Raw genomic sequence first — 21,519 nt, forward strand, 5'->3', positions numbered from 1 at the left:
ACTTTCAAGTCCCAGAAACAAGAATATTGCTACAGGATGAGGTGCCACCTAGTAACAGACCTTTTAGTCATAATCACTGCTGCTCTACAAGGAGGCACAGCAGGTGCTGGCTTTTTGCTCTTAAATTGGACTGGAGAACACTCCAGGTGTGTGGCTGCTCTGACCCAGCAAGTGAGCCGAAAGAAATGTGGCTTCGCACGACATGTGCAGCGCTGACAGCACTTGTTACAGTGAGAACTGGTTTAATTACAGGAAGAAGCATCACTGCGCAGGCTTTTGTATGGTGGTATGGCTCTAGCCACAGCAGGGGCTTGGGCCAATCTGACTTTTAATTACAGAACAAGACAAGTCAGCCCTGATTGGAGTACTTGTTCCTGACCTGTGGTGCTCACATTTGCTTTTTTCTGAGTTTGCGGGGTGACTGTCGCAGCTGTTACATGTGTACACGCACACACGTTCACACTGTGGCACCCTTGTAGCTCCCATGTTCTGTTTGGTTTATCCCCACAGTTCAGCTCCAGCACAGGGAGGCACCTATTGCCATTTTATAGAGAAAGGGTAGAGCTCGAGGTTTAACTTGCAAACCGGTTAGAAGTTTCCAGTTCTAGTAAAAAAAAGACTAAAGCTTTGAAACGCTCTAGTAGATTTGCCCTGGAGTTTACAGGGACCATAAGACAGCTGCAAACCGAGCTGTGGTCACCTGTCGTGTGCTACTGCCTGCCCTCAGTAACTGGAATTAGGAAAAATGAAGAGAAAGGCTTTTTCCCTGTACATTTGCAAATGCAGCTCAGTGAGGCTGTGGGCCTGATGTAATGCGTGTGGGTGATTTCATGGGGCATCAAAGGGCTGTTTCTGCACTCAGCACTGAGTGAAGTCGTGTTTGAGGGCACGTTATCATTCCTGGGCAGCAATGAACAAAGACTTTGCTCCTTAAGCACAAATAACTCCGCCTGGAGTCAAATCGCTAAAGGTAGACCCAGGAGAGAGCAAAGCTAAGAGGCCATGAATGCGTGTAGATTAGAAAAGTCACAGTGTTGGCTGTGACACCAGTCCAGCTGTGGGATGGATCCCCTGCTGCAGACAAAACCCCCTTCTGTCTGCAGTTGTGGGGAGAGGGAGGTGGTCCTAGCCAGCACTGGGGGGCTGTAAGGGAAGAGGTAGAGAAATATCAGGCTGGTGGGTCTTGGGTTTAGGCTAGTAGGTCATATTTTGGAGCAAGAGATAACTCTTGCTAGCCCTATCACTCTGGGTTTTCTGTGTAGCTCAACATTTCTGTACCACAGCACATTTAAGAGGTGCTTGACCCCACACAGTGGGGAAAAAGTGCCAACTTCTTTTAACTGTCTCACCAGCTAGTGCCCACACTCATCCCCAGCTACTAGCTATGCACAGGTGCTTCAGCTCCTGCCTTTTTTTATTATCCATGTTTTGACAAAAAAGGGTTCGGGACACAATTTCTTCAGGTTTTGTGGATGTCAAAGGCAGGAGGCAGGAATGATACCAGCATGAATACAGTGACTCCATGGCAGCTGAAGATCTGGCTGCTTGAGTCTGCACAGGTGTTACGTTTATTTACAATTTTGCTCATGGTAGTTGAGCCAGGCACAGCTGTCGGTGTGCTTAGGGCAGATGCAGAGCCTCGGCTGAGCCCGGAGCAAAACACAGTCAGGCTAACAACTGGATTTTTCTAATGTCCGTGAAAACTGTGTGTTGAAGCAGCAGGCACATGATAGTTGTGCTAAGAGGAGGATTGTGCTGGCTCTGGTGAAAGAAGGACTCCAGTTTCTTGGAGGTGCAAGAGCAGGGAGGTCATTGAAGGCAGAGGGAAAAGGGGCCAAAACGTAAAAAAAAATCTGGAGGGGGAACCTGGAGCAAGGTATCTGGCTCTTCCTGGGATGGTGAGTTGCACGTTAAATGTGGTGACTGATGAAGCCAGGTCACCTGCAGACCAGCATCGCACTCGCCTGACAGCAGCTGGCTGCTCTGCTGTGGTTTGTCCCTTGTGTCAAAGCTCTTCCCTGGCTACTCAGCACGCTGGGAAGGCACCATCCCTGGTCGGAAAGCATCCTGCTCCTGCAAAGCCACCATTCTGTAGTTGCTTCCCAGCTCAAGTCCAGGCTCGGTCATGGCCGGGACGCATGGCCCGTCTCCTCAAGTGGTCCTGCGGTGGTTTGTCCTGCACCCATGGCACTGCCAGGCTGGGGAGGGGGGCTCAAGTCCATGTGTCTCGTTCTCCTTGGTGGCTGGTGGCTATACCTCAGTGGAGTACTCCATCATGCTGGGGGAGAAAGGAGAGGGGCGTTGTGGAAGGGAACTGTCCAAATCAGGAAGCAATGGGATTGTGTGGAAAAATATTCAGGGTGGGAACATTTTGCTGAAAATAAGTGGAGAAAAAATGACACACTCTGTGGAAAATCCCTGTCTGTGGGAAATCCCTCTGCCAACAGGAAGCCAGATTTTGAAAGCTGAACTGTGGCAGCATGGTGCTTCCTGAGCTCTGCTCACCTCTGCTCTCAACTGGATTTTGGGTGGCAGCTGGGACAAGGTGACCGTGAAGAGGGGCAGGCTGAGCCCTCCTGCAGAGCGGGGCTCAGTCCGTGAAGGACAGCAGCAGCAGGGTGGCCCAGCCCATGGCTCTCAGCTATACTCGTTCTGTTTCTAGCTGAAATACTTCATACTTTTTTTAAACAAAGTTTAAATGGAAAATTTGGGCAAGATTGCTCCTTGCTTTAACTTGGAGCTTTTCTTTTTCTGAAGGAAAAGCCAAAGCTGAGCAAACCCTTCCTCTGGTGAGCACTGTTACTGAATTGCCTCAGGTGGGACTCATTTCACTGACCTCAAGTGCCTGAAAGCCAGCTACTAGGCTAGTGAGTGAGGCCACAGGCACGGAGGGAGGCAAGTCCTCATTTATAGGTAAAGCAGCTCATCTTAAAAAGAACGTTTGCTGCTATAGGTTGCAGGAGAGGCTGGGCTGAAGGCTGGGGGAGAAGCTGCCCTGGAAAGGGTGATGGAGGAGCTGGCCTGAGGGCAGGAGCTCACAGCCCCAGCTTCTCCCTGCCTCTGCTGTTAGCTGGGGGGGGCTCTGGGGCGGGTGGACCCTGCAACCCGGCATGTCTCCTGTGGGAGGCTGTGCCGTCTGCACGTAGCAGCCCCTGGCACCTTCCAGGGCATGACCCACCTCAGTTGTTTACGAAGGTTGCTGTGTTTTCTGTCCAGAAATTTATTCTTAACCGACTGGGGGACATCGGGGATGTACCAGGCTGCGATCACTTTGACGCACAGAGCCACGTGCTGCAGAAAGCAAAGGGAGCCATGGTGGCGGGTGGTGGGGAGCTGCCCGGGTGGGCTAACGTGGCCCCTACGAGTGGCACGGACCCAGCCCGTTTCTCCCTGCCGCTGTCCCCCTGGTTGCCCAAGCCGTCTCCCACCGCCCCGGGCCCTCACCTCGAAGAGGATGAGGAAGGCAAGGCGGGCCGCGAAGATGTGCCAGAACTGGACCGTGTAGCTGTAGTCATCGGTGTTCCTGTAATCCCGGTACCTGCAGCACAGCCCCGTCGGTGCCAGCCCAGGTTTCCCCCATGCCAGGCGCCGTGCCCTGCCTCAGCTCCCTCCGTGGGGGTCCAGGAGGAGCCCTGGCAGTTTCCTCCGTATGGCTGCCTCGGAGCCCTGCTCCACAACCCGCCCGTTCCCTGGCTGCAGGCTGGATGTCACGGTGAGGGGCTCGGGGACAGGGAGGGGGGAATGCTGCTGTGCGAGGGCCATGGGCTGCTGTTACCTGCATTCCTTGATCTCATCCCTGACAAAGTCCGGCAGCATTTCTGGCACCTTTGTGTAGGGCTCGAAGTCCTGAATGCGGAAGACGGAGAGGCTGTGGTTGATGTAGCCGGTGGAGCAGCTGCGGGGGAGGGGGGGGAAAGATCACATCTGCGCACTTTGGCCCGGCATTGAAGGGGTGCTGCCGTGTCATGGTCACGCTGGGGGGTTGTGGCATGCCCCAACTGAAAGCTGCAGCTCTTGTGTCTTCTAGGGGACTCGAAGGCCTCTGATTGCTCCAAAGCCTGTCTGCAACTTCCATTTCTATGGTTTCCCTGGTATGTGGATTCTCGGGTGACTAGTGGTATGGCTTAGCACAGATTGTAGGCTCCCATTTTGGGGAAGCCAGCACCCATCTGGGGCTTTCTCTCCCCTCCCTAGCTACCCATTTCCACAAAGCCCGGGGGAAATGAATGTCTCTGAGACTTCTGTCCAGCTTGACTGAACTTGGCTGGTGAGCCAAGGCTTGGAGGAAAAGGGGGAGGGCAGGAGGGAGCATGCGCAGGTGCCCAGGCAGTCCTGCAGCTCCCCAGCATCGCATGGTGCTCTTTCCATTCAGTGCTACCAGTTTACCCACCACAGGGATGATGCGAGTGGGAGGCTGGCAAGGATGCTGAAGATGGTGCCATCTGGAAAACCCTCCCCTGCTCCCCTTCCCCCTTCCACCTCCCCACCCCATGGGGGAACAGCTCAGCTGCCTCCTGCTTCTGCACCAGTGGCACTGGGGCAGGGACACCACAGGCAGGGCTGTGAGCAGCCGACTGGCAGCACTCACTCCATGCCAGTGCTGTTTTCCATCATGCAGGGGCTGTACGTGTACTTGTAGACCTGCATGGGAATGAAGTCGGATGTGATAGCAATCACCAGTCCGTTCCCAATGACAGCCAGGATGCCGACGGCCTCCAGGACCTGCAGCCAGATTCCTGCGGGAGAGGAGCAGTCGGTGAGGCTCGCTGCCGCTGCCCAAGGGTTGCAGACCAAGCCCCAGCTTGGGGACGTGTTTGGCACATCCAGAAGAGGGTGAGGAAGGAGGACTCCAAGCTGCTTCTTAGCCTCTGAAATTGCTTCCTCATCCCCAGCCCACAGCTCTCCCTGTGCTCCTCTGCCTCGGCGGCGAAGTGATGCCAGCCCCTGGCAAAGGGATGCTCAAGGGCTTCATAGGGAAAGGACTTAGCGCCAGCACCACTCGCCCAAGCAGCAGCACTGGAAGGACTGTGCTCCTGGGGCTCCATCTCACCGATGTCATTGGCCTTCCTGGGCACCATGCGCCGGTACAGCCGCATCATCTTGATGGCATCCAGGTGGATCTCAAAGATGTTGTTGCAGAACGCCAGCAGCGGGGCGAGGGGAAAGGCAGCGACGAAAATGGTGGTGAAGCTGTACTGGATCACTGTGGAGGGGGAAGATGCCAGGTGCTGGTGTGAAGCCACCGTGGAGAGGACATCGCACAGGGTCCTGCCCACTGCCTGGGTTTGTCCTGCTTTGTCAGAGCGGCTTGTGCCAGAGCGGCTTTGCAGAGGTGAGAGAGGGAGACAGACCTGTCTGGGGACCCTGCATCCCCACAGGGGGCAACCGCCTCTCACTGGACTGCCAGAGAGGGAGGTCGGGGCCGGGGGGGGGAGCTCCACAGGGCACTAGTGGAGTCATCGAGGCCCTGGGGGTTACAACCGTCACCTTGACACTCCTGGGAGGAGAGGAGGGTCCTAGGCAGGGGCTCAAGGGCAGCACAGTTGCCTGCTCTCTTCTTTTGGGAATGATCTCCTTGGTGTGCCAGAGCTCTTGGAGCTGGGTCTCAGAGCTCTCCCTTGCCTACCTATGGGCTCCCCAGCATCAGGCTCTCTCCAGCCAACGAGGGCATATGGCACTGTACCCAGCACCCCTCCTCACTCGACCCCCTGCCCTACATACCCATCTCCAAGAACTCGTCAAACAAGCTGAAGATGTTGACCTCTTTGAGTTCATAGTTGCTCAGCCAGTGGCTTTTGCAGGGGTCCTCAGCTGCCTCCTCCTCTCCTAACACCATGCTTCTCTTCTTGGGGCGCCGCTGCTTCTTGCATAGCTTGTGTTCTATCCAGCTGCAAGAGGAGGGAGCAATTTGTACGGCTGCCTGCAGGGGCTAGCAGGGCTGAACTGCTGCCAGTGACAGCCCTGGCGACCTGAGGAAGGAAGAGGATGAAATCTTGGCCCAAAGACCAGGGTTACTCTCTGTAGGAGCTGGGAGGCTGTCCTGAATGTGCAGGAGTACCAGCAACACTCTGGGCTGGAGAAAAGCTTACGGGACGAGATATTCCATCACGTTGCTGATGGTCTGTTTGAGCAGCATAATGATGGCCATCTGGATGAAGAGGTCGGTGATGCAGCCGCTGGGGTGGCACTGTGAAGGGGTGAGAGGAGAGGACTTTTGCCCTGCCCGCAGGGTGACCTGGCCTGAGGGGCTGTCTGGCCAAGGCGGGTACCACAGGAGGAAGCTGAGATTCCCAGAGCCTCGCGGGGCAGGAGGGAAAGGAAGAACAGGAGTTGTGATGTGGGTCAGAGCTTCATGGCAGGTCCCTCACCTCCTCCAGCCTCCACCTGCCAGCAACGCGCATGTAGTTCCCTGGGTGGCCGTTGATCCTGAGCGAGGAAGCAACAACGGCGATACCTGTTGAGCCCCACTGCTGACCCCCGTTGGATGGACATCCAGGCACAGCACAGAGGGCAAGGGGCTTCCCCCACCCACTGTGCCCATGGGGCAAAGTCATGGCCCTCCTGAGGTCCCCGATGGGGTCCCTGTGCCTTGCAGGGAGGGCAGGGGGACTGGGCTGTCCCTGGGAAAGTTGGGGGTGCATGCCCCAAACCCAGGCTCCCCTCTGCTTCCCCCAGGTCCCCAGCCACCACTCACCGTCCCAGGAAAAAGGCAATGTAGATGAGCGAAGAGAAGTTTGTGAAGAACTGGAAGGTGAAGATCTTCACGGTGAAGTTGTTTTCACGCTGGGAGAAGGTCCGTGGTTTTTCTGGGGAAGGGAGCAAGGCCCAGGGGCTTGGTCATAGAGTGGAGGGACCCTGCCCTGCTCCCTCTCGGGTGCCACAGCAGCTCTTTGAAGGTCGGAAGGGTGTCTCTGCCTCTTGTGGAGCCTTCTCTGCCCTCTGCCTGAGCCCTGTGATGGAGCTGAGCCCAGCTAAGCAGGGAGGTCGCTCAGAGCCGTGAGAGGGGGCCCTTCAGCTGAGAGGAAAACTGTGCTGAGAGCTCTCCTGCAGCCGTGGAGGCTTCCTGCTCATGCTGGGTCTCTGCTCTGTAGGGTGACAGCCCCTCCAAAGCATGGTGTGGCTGTGGGACAGCCATGTGGGGAGCTGGTGTGCTGGAGGGCTGCTGGCCTCCCATGGGGACCTGCGTGGCCAGAGCTGCCTGGCAGATGCTTCGAGGTGGTGGGGGAAGGGAAGGGACCAAGGGGTGTCGTGCTGCAGTCACTGGGTGCTGCAGGGTGTGGGTGCAGGGGGGGACAGCCCCCAGTGTCCCTTACCCAGGTCACAGAGGTAGAGGGCCACTCGCCGGTTGACCTGCAGGAGAGATGCAAAATGAGAGGGGAGGGTCAATGGTGGAAAAGCAGAGAGACCTGCTGCCCACCCCGTGTCTCACTGCACCTTGTTCATGATGACAATGGTGATGTAGTGCAGCACGGCCCCTGTCATCACTGCCATCGTGTTGGCCTGCTCGCGGAGGAACTCTGAGTTGCTCTGGCTGAAGAAAGCCGTCGCTATCACCCGGTAAATGACAAGTGCGTGGGCGATGCCAATCAGCACGGCGATCTGTGGAGGAGGGTGATGGGGTGGTGAGAAGCCGTGCATGGGGGGCACGTGCTCTATCTCGCCTGAGGACCACCAGCCCTTCAGAGCCTGGCTCCCTTCACCAGAGCTCCTCTGGATGTGGCCTCAAGTGCAAGCCAGTGCTCTTCGGTGAAGGACGAGAGGTTCTGGAGGTGGGTGTTCCCGTCTAAGCTACTTGTCTAGACTCTCCCCATTGGCCCGTGGGGAGAAATGAGGGCATCGAGGGTTCGCCTCTCCCTGCCCTCTGTGTTACTGCCTTGATCCTCACTGCCTCCCGCTGCAAGAGCAGGGCCTTCAGCCCAGGTCCCCAAAGGACAGGAAGGTGTGAGCATAGGGAGGCCCCAGTTCCTTCCGATGGGCACGGACCTGCCCTAACAACCTGGCTTCTATCTTTGCTCCAGCAATAGGACGCTGAGGTGCTATTTGTGCAGCGGAGTAGGGAGGGGAGGAGGAAAGCCCATGTGCCCTTAAACCAGATCTCCCTGTGGTCACCCTGGCACATACCATTACCAGAACCAAGAGGAGTATGATGGTGCTGCGGAAGTAGGAGTGCTGGTACCGCCGGGGCTCGTGCTGCAAATTATTAATCAGCTCCATGGCCAGCTCCTCCTTTAAAAAAAAAAATAAATTAAAAAAAAAGCAGGGGGAAGAAAGGATCCAGGTGGGCTGTGTCCAGGTAGCGGAAAGTCCAGGGGTTGTTGAGTTAAGGGGGATGAACAGCACCGGGGAAGGACAGGGGTGAGCACCCAGCCCAACACACAACAGTGTGGCCAGTTCTGAGTCCAAGCCCCTGTGCGGGTGGGGAGGTGGCTAGCAATGCAGAGAGGTGGCTAGCATCTGCTCAACTCTCTGGAGGCCTCTGTCTCTCCTGTGACCCTCCCAGGACTGTCAGATGTTGGCTTTACTGTCTGTTTAAGTGTCTCCATTAGATGTTTACATCTACAGAGAATCGGGCTGGGCAAGGGGGTCCCTGTGCCATGTCTTTTCTGTAGGTCCAGCTGACTCCTGCCTTGAAAGGGGAAGCCCTGAGCAGGAAAGATGACATCCTCACCTCGTCCTCATCCCACCTGTACAGGTCCCAGTCGGTGACCACGGTGGCTCTGTGCCTCTTCCACAGCTCCAGGAACACAGTGGCTGTGGGGGGGAGGAGAGAGCGCTGTGGCACTTGGGGATGGCTCTGGAGAAGAAGTCACACCTCCATCCCACCGAGCAGGATGGATAGTCACAACAGCATCCAACCTGATGGCAAATCAGCCTGGACTGCCCTTGGCCTGTGAAGGGCAGGTGGCCACCTCTGCATCCGAGTGTCCAGGAAGGGCCCTGTTTGCACAGCAGCCAGGGCTGGGCCCCCCATGGCCATGGGGATGGGGATGGGGGTGTGCGGGTGAGTGTTTGCCAGGAGTCAGGCCAGCTTTACTGTCCATAGGGGATCTGGTGTAAATCAGAGTGAACGCCAGGGCTGTTCTGCTGTGCCAGGCAGACATGTTATTCTGGATTAATGAAAAATACACCTTCCAAGAGGAACAGGTATCCCGCACTGCACCCCAGCACAGCTGCACCTCTGCACATCCATTTACAACCGCTCTTTCTGTTAACCTGGACTGGACTGACCTTCCTGGGCTTGTCCTGGTGTAAACCAGTCCACAGGGACAGGCGAGACCGTGTCCATGACCTGCTCAGTCCATGGCTTTGCAGGCGAAATGCCCACCCCATGCTTGTGGTACTGTTTGTAACTGGAAGGGCTGTAGTAAAGCCAGATGAGATGTGTAGCTAATAGGGTGATGGGGTCACATAATCTCAGAGCCCAGGGCTCTGCTGGGCTCATTCCACAGCATGTAAGAGATCGTGCAGCCATCTGGGAAGGTTGGTGAGGGATCTGGCAGTCCCCTCTTCCTGCAGCTGTGACCACTCGCCGGCAGCTGCTAGGGAAGCCTGTCTCGTGAGGCTGCCATGGGGGAAAGAGCAAAAGCTTTCAGGCAGGGCAGGTAGGGAGCCTTTGGAGAGCTGAAGGAAATAGCTGGGGTGATTTTGTCCCTTGCTGTGTCTGGAAGGAGAGCTGATGGCCCTGGAAGTGGAGGAGACAAGGACTACAGAGCCCCTGAATGGTGAAGACCACTTCATGGAGTGTCCCATTGTCCTCCACCTGCTCTCCCCTAAGCTACAGCGGGCTGTTCTTCTTGGCACCAGGACATCAACACCTACCCCAGATCGCCATGAACATGGCAAACAAAACCGTCCCCTCGTTGTCAATCATGTGAGTGACCTGGAGAAGGTGAAGGAAGAGCGTGATGGGGGCAGCACAGTGTGGGGGCTGTGGCACCCAGGGGTCCATGGAGAGGGCTCTGCCCTGAGCAGCCCCCGTGCCACCCGCTCCCCACCCTGGGACAGGTAAAGATGCTGCAGGAGGGAGATGGACACTGGGACTTGTTAGTGATAAAATCTTCCTTGGTGGTGATGGAGACTGTGACCTGGCTATAGCTCCTCCTTATCACAGGGGTTAGTGGAGGTTTGGAATAGCTGGTTTGGTGGGGTGGCCTTTCTAGCGGTGGAGCAGCACAAGCTGGGCGTGCATCCCCACCTTGGCCTTGAGCCTGTCTGGGGAAGGGGCTGCCTACCTTGGCATAGGTGCAGGTGTCGGAGAGGAGCCAGAACGGGCACTTCTGGTCGCAGAGCGGGCACATGATGGTGTCATTGGCTTCACAGATCTCCTTGCTAGAGAGAAAGGCATGGACGCAAGCAAAGGGGAATAACTGGCTCGAAGCCACATGTGTAGCAAAGGCTCGTGGACGGGATGCACATTTGGCATTCCCAACTGCCTTACCTCACCTGGCTGGAGCTGAAGACAGTAATCCCAGCCACAAAGACCACCAGCCCCACCAATGCGGCAACTCCCAGCAGGTAGGTGTACCAGCCCAGCCAGGCAAAGTACAAGGCCACCTTCTCACCAAAATAGCACCTAGAAGGAAAGGTGAGATGCGGAAGAGGGGTGGCAATGACTGACAGACCAAGTTGCAATCTGTGCCTACAGAAGAGTGTTAGAAAAGCCGAGCTTAAAAAGATGAGAGGGCTGCAGGGCACAGTGCTTTTCCGACCAGAGCAATTTCCCCTTCTGGGCTCAGCTATCTCCCTGCAGTGCTTTTGTGTCTCGTGGTGCCAGTATTTTGGGCTTTCTGGTGTGGGGAAGAGGTCTGGAGGCATGGGTAAGAAATTGGTGGTAACTACTGACTGATGGACCTGCCTCCCCTCCTGTATTCCAAAGGAATTAACTGTCTACCAGCAGTCAAAGGTTGTGATGTGCTTGCTGGCCTTTAAAACAAACAAAAAACCCCAAAGCTCCTTCTCATCCCCCTCCCCCCACCCCAATTTCATACTCGGCCCCTTAAGCCTTCCGTGGTAGCAGCAGGGTATGGCATACTGGTCTTAGCAATGATGCGTTGTCTGACCTTGTGCACCACAGAGGCACAAGGAGCCCCTAGTGCCTCTGCCAGAGTTGTAAACTGCAATAAACATTTAAGGAAGGAGAGCATATCTCTATTTTAACATTTCATCTCCCCAAGGGAGCCCACTGACAACTTTATGAAGTAGCATGTTCCTTTTGCCCTCCTTCCCCTGACAGTGGAGAGTTAGTTTTCTTGCCCTTTTAAAATTAGAGCTGTGGACTTCCCTGAGTTTGAATGCGGTTATAGGAGCCCCTTGTGCCTTTAATACCCCCAGTTTAGCCTCAGGCTAGATGTGCTGCACGATGCTATGCTGGGTTACCACCTCACCTGCCTTTTGAATGTGGGAGTGTGTGGTTGAAAATGAAAGGGCTAATTAAAAACCGTGGAGATGTGGGGGTTGTTTCATACTGCAAAATTAGCAGATGGAGCTCTGTGCCACAGGGATCCCCCTTAGGCTAAGAACTTTGCAGGCTTCAGAAGCAGCCAAATACATGTGAGAAGAGCCAGGTTCAAACTAATGATGTAAAAAAAAAACCATGGGAGCCTGGCAAAGGGCTTAAATCTCGAGGCTTCAGGTGGGACCTCTTGGTTAGAAGGCTGCGCTGTGCCTCTTCTGCCTGTTACCTGATCTTCTCAATTGGCTGTCGGCGACATATACCTCTCCAGCGAGCCCACTTGTGCCTTAGGAATTCCGTTAACTCTTCTTTCTGCAGAGCAGAGAAGTCGGATGCAGGAATATTAGGGCAACCGTAACCCGCAGCCCAGCTCCCAGGCAGCTGTTGGGAGCTTTGTGTGCCCCTCATCCGGAGGGGTCTTGATGCAGCCCCAGTCACCCAAGGGTCTCCCCCCCACCCCTGGTCCTGCTTCTCCGCTTCTCCTGGCTTTTCCTCCCAGCACCCGTGAGCTTGGCCTCACCTCGTGCAGGGGAAATGCTGTCTCAAAGACCTTCTTCTTCATCAGGTTGTGCAGCTTCTCTGGTAGCAGAGCAGAACAGAGAGAATTAGTGAGGCGTTGCTCTCACTCTGTGTGATCCCTGCCAGGCAGAATCACCCCAAACCTTTTCTGGAGCCTTTGAGGGAGGCAAAAAAATAAAACAAAAAAACAACCAAACCACAAATGCCTGGGAGAGGCTGAGCTATTCAAAGGGGATCAGCACTAATCCTGGTGGCTGCGCTGCTTTGCCGGGCTGCCGCAGGCTGCATGGCGCTGGCTCTGGGCGCCAGCCAGGCAGGCGAGCACTGGAGGATGCTGGAAAGCCAGAGCCCTGTGCTGCCCGGCTCATCCCAGGGTGGCAGGGGCAGATGAGCTCTCCGGGAGGCACAGGAGAGCACTGATGGGCAGCTGCGGTCAGGGGTTTGGGGAGAGTGGGTAGGGGGCTATTGCTGGTTTCTGCAGTCCAAATCTCCCACCCTCTCGATGCAGCAGCAAATTTACTGGTCTGAGCTGCACCCTGGCTTTCTCCCCACTCCTGCATCCTGCCCGGGGGTGGCGAGGCAGCTGGGGATGCTCGTGCCTGCTGCAGACCCAGGCTGAGCACTGCCCGCTGGCCCCCTTCTCTTACCAAGGTCGGGCGTCACTGTGTTCTGCAGGATGAAGTTCACAATCCGTATCCTGAGCAAAAAGAAACTGTGGTTAAAGGCTGCTCGGGGGATACAGGCTTGTGTCGTGTGGCCCTGGAAAACGGGGGAGGGAAGGGAGGAGGTGTGCACCAAAAACCCGGGAAGGAAGGGGGCAAGAAATGGGAAGCTGGCTGTGGCCAGAAGCTGGCAGCTTGGTAGGTGGAGGTGGCCTGTGGAAAATAAAACCCCTGGCCCGTCTGTGAGCTGAGCTGGAAAATAGATGCAGGTGTGGAGAGAGGGGCATGCAAGATGCTGGGGCCAGGAGCCCGGCTCAGCGCCCACCTGGTGGTTGCTGGTACATCATGATGGACATCGGGGTTTTGTGGCCTGCTGTTAGAGTTCCTCAGGAGCCACTGGTATTTCCGAAAGATCTGGTTTGGGGCACGGACTCCGTAGAATAGCTTCTTGTCCTCAATTTTCTAGTGGGTGGAAGAGAAGGGCTGTTAGAACAGCACTGGCAGAGCCAGAGGGGCAGGGAAAGGGGCAGAGCTGCAAGGGCCAGGGGCTGTGAAGCCCTGGGGCTGGGGTCTCCTCTGACTGAGCAAATGATTTATTTTCTAGCACCGATATGTTGATCAGCTCAATGGTTCAGGTCTCTCCCATCCCCTGGGATTCAGGAGCCCAAACCAGGCTTGGATCCTGAGTACCACAAGTTAGCCAGGTGTCTGCTGCCTTGTCCTCCTATAGCCCCTCACCTTGATGGCAAACCCCTTCTTGCTCAGCTCATCCAGGAACTTCTTCCTTTTGATCTCCTTCTCACTGCCCACTTCGTGGATGTCGCTTACCAGGACGAAATCCCACTTCTCTTCATCCTGCCCACAGAAAACACCAGGGATCTAATGGGGCTGGCAAGCAGAGCGCTCTCCTCAGCTCCAGCCTCAGGGGTTTGGACTTTCATCGTGACTGTGTAGAGGGCCCCTGGGAACTGGGAGTAAGCAGGAGAATAGGAATGGGGAAACTGAGGCAGCTGCTGCCTTGACACTGCCCTGCTTCCCTCTCTGAGCTGTGCTGAACTGCCTGGAGTGCAGAGGGAGCAAAGCTTACCTGGGGGGCAAATGGGTCCGTGTCTTCAACAGGAAAATCCCTCCAGGGAGTCAACAGAACTTCATCCTATGGAAGAGAAAACCAGCGAGGGCTTCAGCAGGTTCCCTGGGAGATCCTGTGTCTTGGCACGGAGCAGACCTCTCCCTGCAGATGTTTGGGTGGCATTGTGATGCCCCGGACCAGAGCTGGCTGCCGGCGGTGAGCAGCACTGCTTGTGATGCACAGAAACCTGCCCATTGGTGAGGCCTGCCTGGCGTGTAGCTGCTCCAGGGTGTATCAGAGCCCATGCAGATAAAATGGCATTACAACATAAGATCAGATCCACCTGGCACGGTCTTCCTCTCCCAGCAGCCTTGAGGGGATGCCCAGGGAGGAGGGTAAGAGCAGGCTTGTCTGAAAACTTCTGCTATACCCTCCTGGTCTCCAGTCGGGGTCTTCCTGAGCCAAGTACAGCTTTTTGTTTAGGGACCTGCTGCTCCGTGAAGTGTGCAGCCCTCTCTTGAACTCAGCGCCCAACATCTACAGCACCTTGGGGCTATGAGGGACCTGGCCAGGAGAAAAAAAACCTCCCTCTGCTCTGGACTTCATTCCTTCTTGTTTGGCTTGATGCCCTGACACTTGTACTGGAAGAGTGTCAACACTTGACTGTCTCTCTATGCTACAGTGGTTTTTACAATCCTTAGTCACCCTTTTCCTCTCTTCCATTGTTCCTATCAGATAGGCACCGCTGGCTTTTCGGTCAGGGTGGGGAAGGTAGTTTTAAATTGCAGCGAAAGGAAAGTGGGGCACTGACAATCAGAGGCTTGCACAACGCTGCAGGCAGCAAGTGGAAGATGAGTCCTTGAAAAACACAACAAACGCCTCAGCCTGCCACCATGGAGCAGCAGGGCAGGTGAGCTGCTGGTGTTTGGCTTCTGCCCTCTCGCCTCCGCTGTGCTCCAAAGGTGAAGGCAGTGCAGGGGTGAACACGCCTGCTCACCTTCACTGATTAAGGCTAATTATGATCAGACACTCCAGCGGTGCAGCTCTGGAGGTGCACAAAGCAAATGAGGTGGCCCTGTGGCAGCAGCTTCCCGCTGCAGTTTTGCAGACCCAGGGTGCCCCTCCGCTGAAGGACGCTGCAGGGAGCACCCTTGGGTGGCATGGGCCTGGTGGGCACCCAGAACTGGGGCACACCAGCTTCAAACCACTTCGTCCCCATCCTCTGTGCCTGGCTTCCCTGGTGCCTGGTTCTGCTGCCACAATCCCCTCTTAGGCAGGAGTTCAACCAGCCCTTCAATGGACTGCTGAGAGCAGCTGGGCTTCCCAGCCCGGAGAGAGCCGTGAGTTTAATGCAGACATGCTCTGCAGGCCACGTTGTGAACAGGGATAGGGAATGGATCCTGTCTTTTAAAAGAGTGTTTTGGTTTGGGGTTTTTTTGCAGTTCTTTGCTGTGACTCGTGTTGTGGCCCCACACACAGTTACGCTGTTGTTTCTGAGGCACGGTGATGCAGCATGGAAGTGGGAAGGAGCTGCCAGGGGTTGGGGGTATCGTCGGTCAGCATTGCCACCAGCGATGTGCCCTGAAACAGCGGCCAGCCAGACGAGTTCATCCAGCTGTAATCTTGGAAGCAGAGCGGTGGTGGTGCAACCATGCCCTGATGTAAGATCTAGATCCCAGGCTTTCACTGAAGAATGAGGCCACGGGAGAGGAGAGTCTGGGATGAGAAAGGGCTGAAATCTCTGCCAAACCCTCTCCCACATGGAGCTCCGGCCCTGGCTTCACCCAAAGCAAAGAGCCGTGAGGAGACTGACCGACAGAAAGCCAAAGTGAGAAGGTTTGAGAAGAGGGATGATTTTCCCCAGAGGTGCTGTTGCAATAAGAACCAGAATTTTTCACTGCTATAAGGTACCCCAGTTTAGGTCAAGACACGGAGAGGGGGTTATGGTGCTGTCACCTGCTCTGCCCGCGCTCTAGGCAGGCCTCGGGGCGGGAGGGTTGGGCTTTGGCTTGGGCTGCTCTCCCCAGGGGGGTAAGCACCCAGCTGGGGCGCAGCTCTCAGTGTCCCTGGCAGAGAGCCCCTCTCTGGGCACGGGGGGGTGGGGGGGTGGGGAGCAGGAGTCATGTGGGGGCTCTGCCCCGTTGCTGATGTTCTGGTGCTGGCACAGCTCTAGTCCAGCACCACCATTCTGCAGGCTGTGTTGTCTCATCCCTGCCTGGCTGGTTTCTCTCAGCCTGCATGTGCAGCAGCCTCATCCTGCACAGATTGCCTGCTGGGGGCTGCCAGCCTTCCAGCTCTACCAGTGATCCCTGCAGTGTTGGAGGGGGGACCACTCTTTGGGGACAGGGAGGGCTTCAAGGTGTTCCTAAACACCACTGGGGCCAGCACTTTGATGCAGCTGTCCTACTGGCATCGACCCCTGTGGAGCTCAGGATGACCTGCTGGCATCACAGCTTGTTCCCAGGAGGGTCCCAGCAGTGAGTCTGTGGGCACCATCCCCTGCTCGGTAGCCAATGCGCCCTGACCAGCACATCAGCTTTCTGAGGAAGAAGCTGATGGGATTACCAAGGTGAAGCCTGACCCCAGATCCCTGATGGTGCCACCAGCCCCTGTCTGTGCCTCAGGGCCTTGCCCACAGGGAGGGTGCTAGGGCTGAGCCTGCAGAGCTTCAGCAGAGCATCCTTCCTCCACCAGCATGCCCAGCTGTAACATCACTCATCCCTTAGCCCTGATGCAGCCAGATCCTGCCCCTGCTTCTCCATGCTCCTGAAATAGAAAGCGCTGGTTTTAATCCCAGGAGGGACTTGTTGCTTTCTGATTTTTCCAGTCAAGCCCTAAGAACCGGTGGGGATGCTCCTCAGGCTGCCCGTGTATGGCGCTCTAAGCAATAAGGATGTGGTGGTGGCAGGGTCTGGCTTTTCTCTGTGTTCCCACAGCAATGTGATTTACCACCGGGACCTGCCCTGCAGGCGCTGCGAGCACCTCAGTGTAGGACTGAAAAATGGGGAGGAATTTGTGAATTATTTGCAGATTAGCACAGGCAATTCCTATCACCCACCTCCAGAGCCGTAACAGATAAAAATTGCATTCAGCTGCAGAGGGGAATTTGCAAACCTGTGATGGTAGATGGGCGGCGTTTCAGCAGGTTTAATCCATGACAGTGGATGCTGGCATCTTGTGAGGCAAGGGCTGCTGTGAGCCTGGGCTGCTCAGGCTGTTGTGCAGGAGCCCAGCCTGCGTTTGGGGCTAGATGTGGCTTGTACATGGGGACATGCTGCAGGAGGCAGGGACTTGGGATCACCAGTACTCCTACACCTTTCTTTTTGGTTTGGTTTGGTTTGATCCAGGGGACTAGCGACACTGCCTGCCTGATTCTGGTGGCTTTGCTCTGGAGCACAAGGCAGCTGGATCGCCCCATGTGCAGGCAAGGCCACCTCAGCTCTGGAGCGGTTGTAAAAACCCTGGACTCTACTCCCTGCTATCAGGAGTGAAATGGGCACCATCCTGCTCTCCTGCCCCGCGGTTGGAGCAGAGTTTGGAAGTGCACCGTGCAAAGGTGTAGGAGAAATAACCGGCACAATGAGAAGCAGGAATTTCAATGTTAAAAAGGGTCTGCGTGCTCTGGAGCATGCCTGCTCTCTTTCCAGCTGTTACCAGTGGGTCCTTGTCGCAGGCCAGGTAACCCACTGCCCTGTGCGAGGTTACTGGATCCTTCAGAGACATGGGAATGGGCACCCATGGGTTGGGGGTGTAGCCACCTCTGTGAGTAACTCAGGCAGAGGACCCCGACAGGATCCAGCATCCTTGTTTGCTTTCTAATTGTGGATCTGTGAGGGTTTGGGTGGTTCCCATCACCTACACCGAGATGAGCAAATTGCTCTTATCTTGGGGATGTTTCATATGAGCACTTCCCTTGGAGCAATTCCACCTTACATCAGTTTCCTAAGAAATGTGACAACCTTTAATTGGCCAGGCAGATAGCACACCTCTACATTCACTAGCTGCCCCAATCTGAGAGAGTTTGCCTGTCTTTTTGAGTAAAAGAAAACGCATCTTTTCTTTCAAGCTAGAGAAAGAAAACTTCACGGCTCCCCCTCTCCCTTTGCTTTATTTCAGGTGCTCCAGAAACATCTGGGCTGTCACCTCCACTGCTACACACAGTGCCTTTTCCTGGGTTTATATAAGCTCCAGATCTGGCCTCAGTCCAAACCATCCTTCTCTGATCTGTCGCCGGTACTGAGATCCGGGGCTGTGCATGACCCTGCTGCATCCTGGGGGGCTCAGCCCTGCCCTGCGCCCCGGTGGTAGGGGGCCGTGGAGCCAGCAGCACCCACCGCCTTCCCCGCCACATGTGTGCGGTAGGAATGGGTTTGCTTGCTGGAAAGAGGAATGGGAACCCTGTAGTCCTTTCAGAGTACTTTAAAGGCTGAAAGCACAGGAATGGCAGAGGTCGGAGCTTAGCGCGCCCCGTGTTTCCAAGCCACAGGTGGCTCAGAGGTGCCGGAGAACAACCCCATGGAAATGGCCGAGCAGTTCCTGTTTCTTACCTGCATGGTGAAGTGGAGAGCCTTTCTCTTCCCCTGTCTTTCCTTTTGCTCCTCCGGGCAGATCCCTGGGAGCTGCCTGTGGGGCAGGTGGTGAGGCTGCAGCCACAGGCAGGGAGAGCTGCAGAGCCCCTGGGGTTTCTCTCGGTGCGGTTTCCTTCCCCAGCTGCTTCGCCTGAGGTCTCATGTGAACCGAGCAGTGACTCGACTTCCGTGTGGGACTCTCACCTGCCTCAGCAGGGAGCTGCCTCTGCCTGGCAGTGGGCAGATATCAAGGAGGAGACGAGAAAGTTGCCCTTCACCTTCACTCAAAGGAGTGGCAAGCCCAGTACCGCCCCGCGGAGCAGGCAGGGAACCCTTCTGAGTTCCTCTTGCTCCAGCTCCAGCGCTCCACCACCCCAGCCTTCCTCCGCCACCCTCGGCACCCGCTGTTTGCTGTGGACATCCCCAGAGAGGCGTCACAGATGGGACAGAAGGAGGAAGGAGCAGAAGTTCCAGAAAGTGTTAAACTATTTCTTACAAGGCAGGGGAAAACCCACTAAACCTAAAAAGCGAAAGCAAAGCTGATCCGTGTGTAACCTGCCTGATTCTCCAGACGAAGTCTGTGTCCCGCAGGAGAGATTGGCTGTGGGAGGCAGAGCCTGGGAGCAGCACAGGCTTTGAGAGGGGATGGGATGGCGCCAGGGTGTTTGTTAACAGACAGGACGAGGAAAAGAGGCAAAGCATGAGCTTCCAGATAAGTGAGGAGACTGACTGCTCCACAGATTTTCCACTTGCATGCAGCCCTCTTCCTCCCTGCCTTGGGCAGTTTGCTCTCCACCACTTTGGTTTCCCTATGTGGCCTTCAGAAACCTTTCTGTGAACCTCAGAGAAAATCTGCTTCCTGGAGGAGTGAACAGAGATCGAGAAAGCCTTTCTTTATGCTTCACTAGCTGGCAAAACCAGCACTGGAAGTCATGTGTTTCTTTTCCCTGTGTGTAATAGTGCTGTTGCATGAGGGGCATCAGGGTTTGGTGTCAGCGATTATGGGAACATGGGTAAGTATTTTACAGTCCTTCAGAACAAGTATCCCCTCCCTCCTGGCTGAAGAGGAGAGCATCAAAGTGAGCTCTGAATGTTCCTCCAAACCACAGAGCTCTCCTGCCTCCCCGGTCCTTAAAATCTTGTCACTTCTAAGTAGCTATGATTTACTAGAGCACAACTGCTTCAGCCTCTGCTTTCCTGATGGCATTTCTGTCGGGATGCTGGGCTGTGGCCCACTGGAAATAGTAACTGAATCACTGAGTGCTTTCTTTGTTCGTAAAGGCTCAATCCATCTGGAGCTATGGTTTGCAGCAGGGTATAACTCTTTTTACAAAAAGAATGAGTGAAAAGGTTATTACATGTAAGCCAGGTCTGACAGGTCTCCTTATATCTGTTTTCTGGATATTTTTTTGTTGTTGCTTTAGTTTCCAAGCTAGGAAGAGCTGCCTTTCCTGGGTATAGCAGAAGGGCCAGTAACCGGTCTGGATTCCCTGGCGCTCTCCACCAGCATTGCTGTGAGTCGCTCTTAAATAAAGTCAGTCCTGCAGGCAATCCAGCTGCGTCCTGGCAGGAAAGGCAGCAGCATTTCCAGACCGTTGTTCCCAGTCAAGCCAACATCACTCTGCGGCTTTGCCAAGTGCCTTGAACAGACTCCGAACCAGATCTGCAAATTTTTAAATAGAGGGAAAAAAAAGAAAAGAAAAAGAATTTGTCTTCCAGATTTCCTCTGTGTGTGCAATTAGAGCAGAGCAGGGCAGGGAGCAGGCAGACCTTTGGCCTCCCAGGGGCCGCTTGCAGGGCTGGCTAGGAGGGAAGGACCAAAGACCTGTGCGGTGTGAGCGCTGCTGGGTTAAACGGAAACGGGGTTACATGTAGGTGGGATGCCCAGGTCGCTCCACCGTCTGTTGTGTCCTTCTGCAAACTTTGCCGAGGAGGACTGGGAGGACTTTGCTCTCCAGACAGTCCAGCTAATGGGATGCGGGCATCCAGCAGCAGTCCCAAAAGCCTGTGGGCTTTACTAGCCAGTGGGGAAGGTGACTCTGTGCCTGCAGGTTGACTTTGTCCAAGGTATCTGACCCCTGCAGCATCTCTCGTGGCACTCCAAGGAGACAGTGAGCTTTTTCTTCTGTTTAGGAGGAATCTGGCTTTGCCTAGGCAAGATTTATAAAGCTCCCTTTGCAGGAAGGCAGGCGACTAGATTGATAGTGTTCCTCTTTCAGCACTTTCCTTCCCAGCCAACCCTCCTGGAGTGCACCGTCTCAGCATTTATTGCTCTTGGGGGACTGGTGCTGAGGGTGGCAGCATGAAAAACTAGAACTGGGGAGGAAGATGATGTACCTTCCAGTCTATTGGTGAAAAATCTGCCTGAGACATGAAGTGCTGTGGAGCTCTGGTTCATATGTGTGCCAAGGTATTGGAACCACACAAACCTTTTGTAAGCAGCTAGAATTATTTAAGATATTATCACACTCCCCTGCTGCCTCCATTGCTGCTGGGCCAGTCATATGTTCCCATCCTAATCCGCCATCGCACCAGCCACTCCGGGCAGTGGCTTGGCCCGCACTGGGCAAGCTGGCATTGAAGCTCCCTGGGAGCACTCCTTGACCTGTTAATCCTGGCTGGATGTGGAGATGGTAATTTCCACTTGGGAAGTGGTAATGAACCACTGAAGGCTTTCACATATGAAACCACTTCAGCTAGATGGAGGATGCCTGTCTGTGCTCTACCTGACAACAGTGCTTGCTTTGACAGGGAGCTCCTCTTCTGAGTGCAAAGGCTATCCTGCATGCAAGCATCCTTAATTTAGGATGGTGCTAAAATATTTATTTGCTCTTCTCAGTTCCCAGTGTCTTGGATTTTTTTTTCCCTAGGAGAAGAGTTTAAAGGGTATTGCCTTCCTGTATATCTGGCTAGAAGGACACGAAAGAAGAAAGATCCTTCAGAAGAGGTTGTTTAGAAGTTTTTAAGCCTCAGACCACAACTTCCTGGTTAGCGGGGTTGTTTCCCTGAACCACCTTTATGTCACTTGTGATCAGATTTGAAGCAGAGGTTCTTCATCTTGCCCAGGTACATTATTGATCCAGGATAGGAGCTGGCTGCTCAGCTTCATATGAGAGCCCAGCACTGGAGGTATCCTTAGCTACTACAAGAAACTGCAATTCAGTTTGTGTAATGAGTGGCACAAAATGGGTGGGGAAAATAAAAAAAGAGGGAAATTTGGGACTTTCCCCCCCCCCTTTATTTTGAAGA

At 55.0% G+C, this 21,519-nt stretch overlaps 1 protein-coding gene across 1 annotated transcript; it reads right to left on the reverse strand.

The window, feature by feature from the left end:
• Positions 1–1,289: 1,289 nt before the first annotated feature.
• Positions 1,290–19,868, reverse strand: ANO9 (anoctamin 9). Its single transcript, XM_055723025.1, has 24 exons — positions 18,250–19,868; positions 13,721–13,786; positions 13,372–13,488; positions 12,959–13,095; positions 12,619–12,668; positions 11,973–12,031; positions 11,682–11,764; positions 10,439–10,573; positions 10,233–10,329; positions 9,820–9,880; positions 8,669–8,751; positions 8,122–8,226; positions 7,435–7,599; positions 7,314–7,350; positions 6,695–6,806; positions 6,369–6,426; positions 6,090–6,187; positions 5,722–5,888; positions 5,051–5,203; positions 4,589–4,736; positions 3,776–3,895; positions 3,445–3,538; positions 3,179–3,291; positions 1,290–2,278 (listed from the first exon to the last, which is right to left on the reverse strand). The coding sequence occupies exons 1-24, from the start codon at positions 18,253–18,255 to the stop codon at positions 2,251–2,253; spliced, it is 2,292 nt and encodes a 763-aa protein (XP_055579000.1). The 5' UTR covers positions 18,256–19,868; the 3' UTR covers positions 1,290–2,250.
• Positions 19,869–21,519: the final 1,651 nt, after the last annotated feature.

Source organism: Falco cherrug, chromosome 10, assembly GCF_023634085.1.
Source record: "Falco cherrug isolate bFalChe1 chromosome 10, bFalChe1.pri, whole genome shotgun sequence".
NCBI classification, from domain to species: Eukaryota; Metazoa; Chordata; class Aves; order Falconiformes; family Falconidae; genus Falco; species Falco cherrug.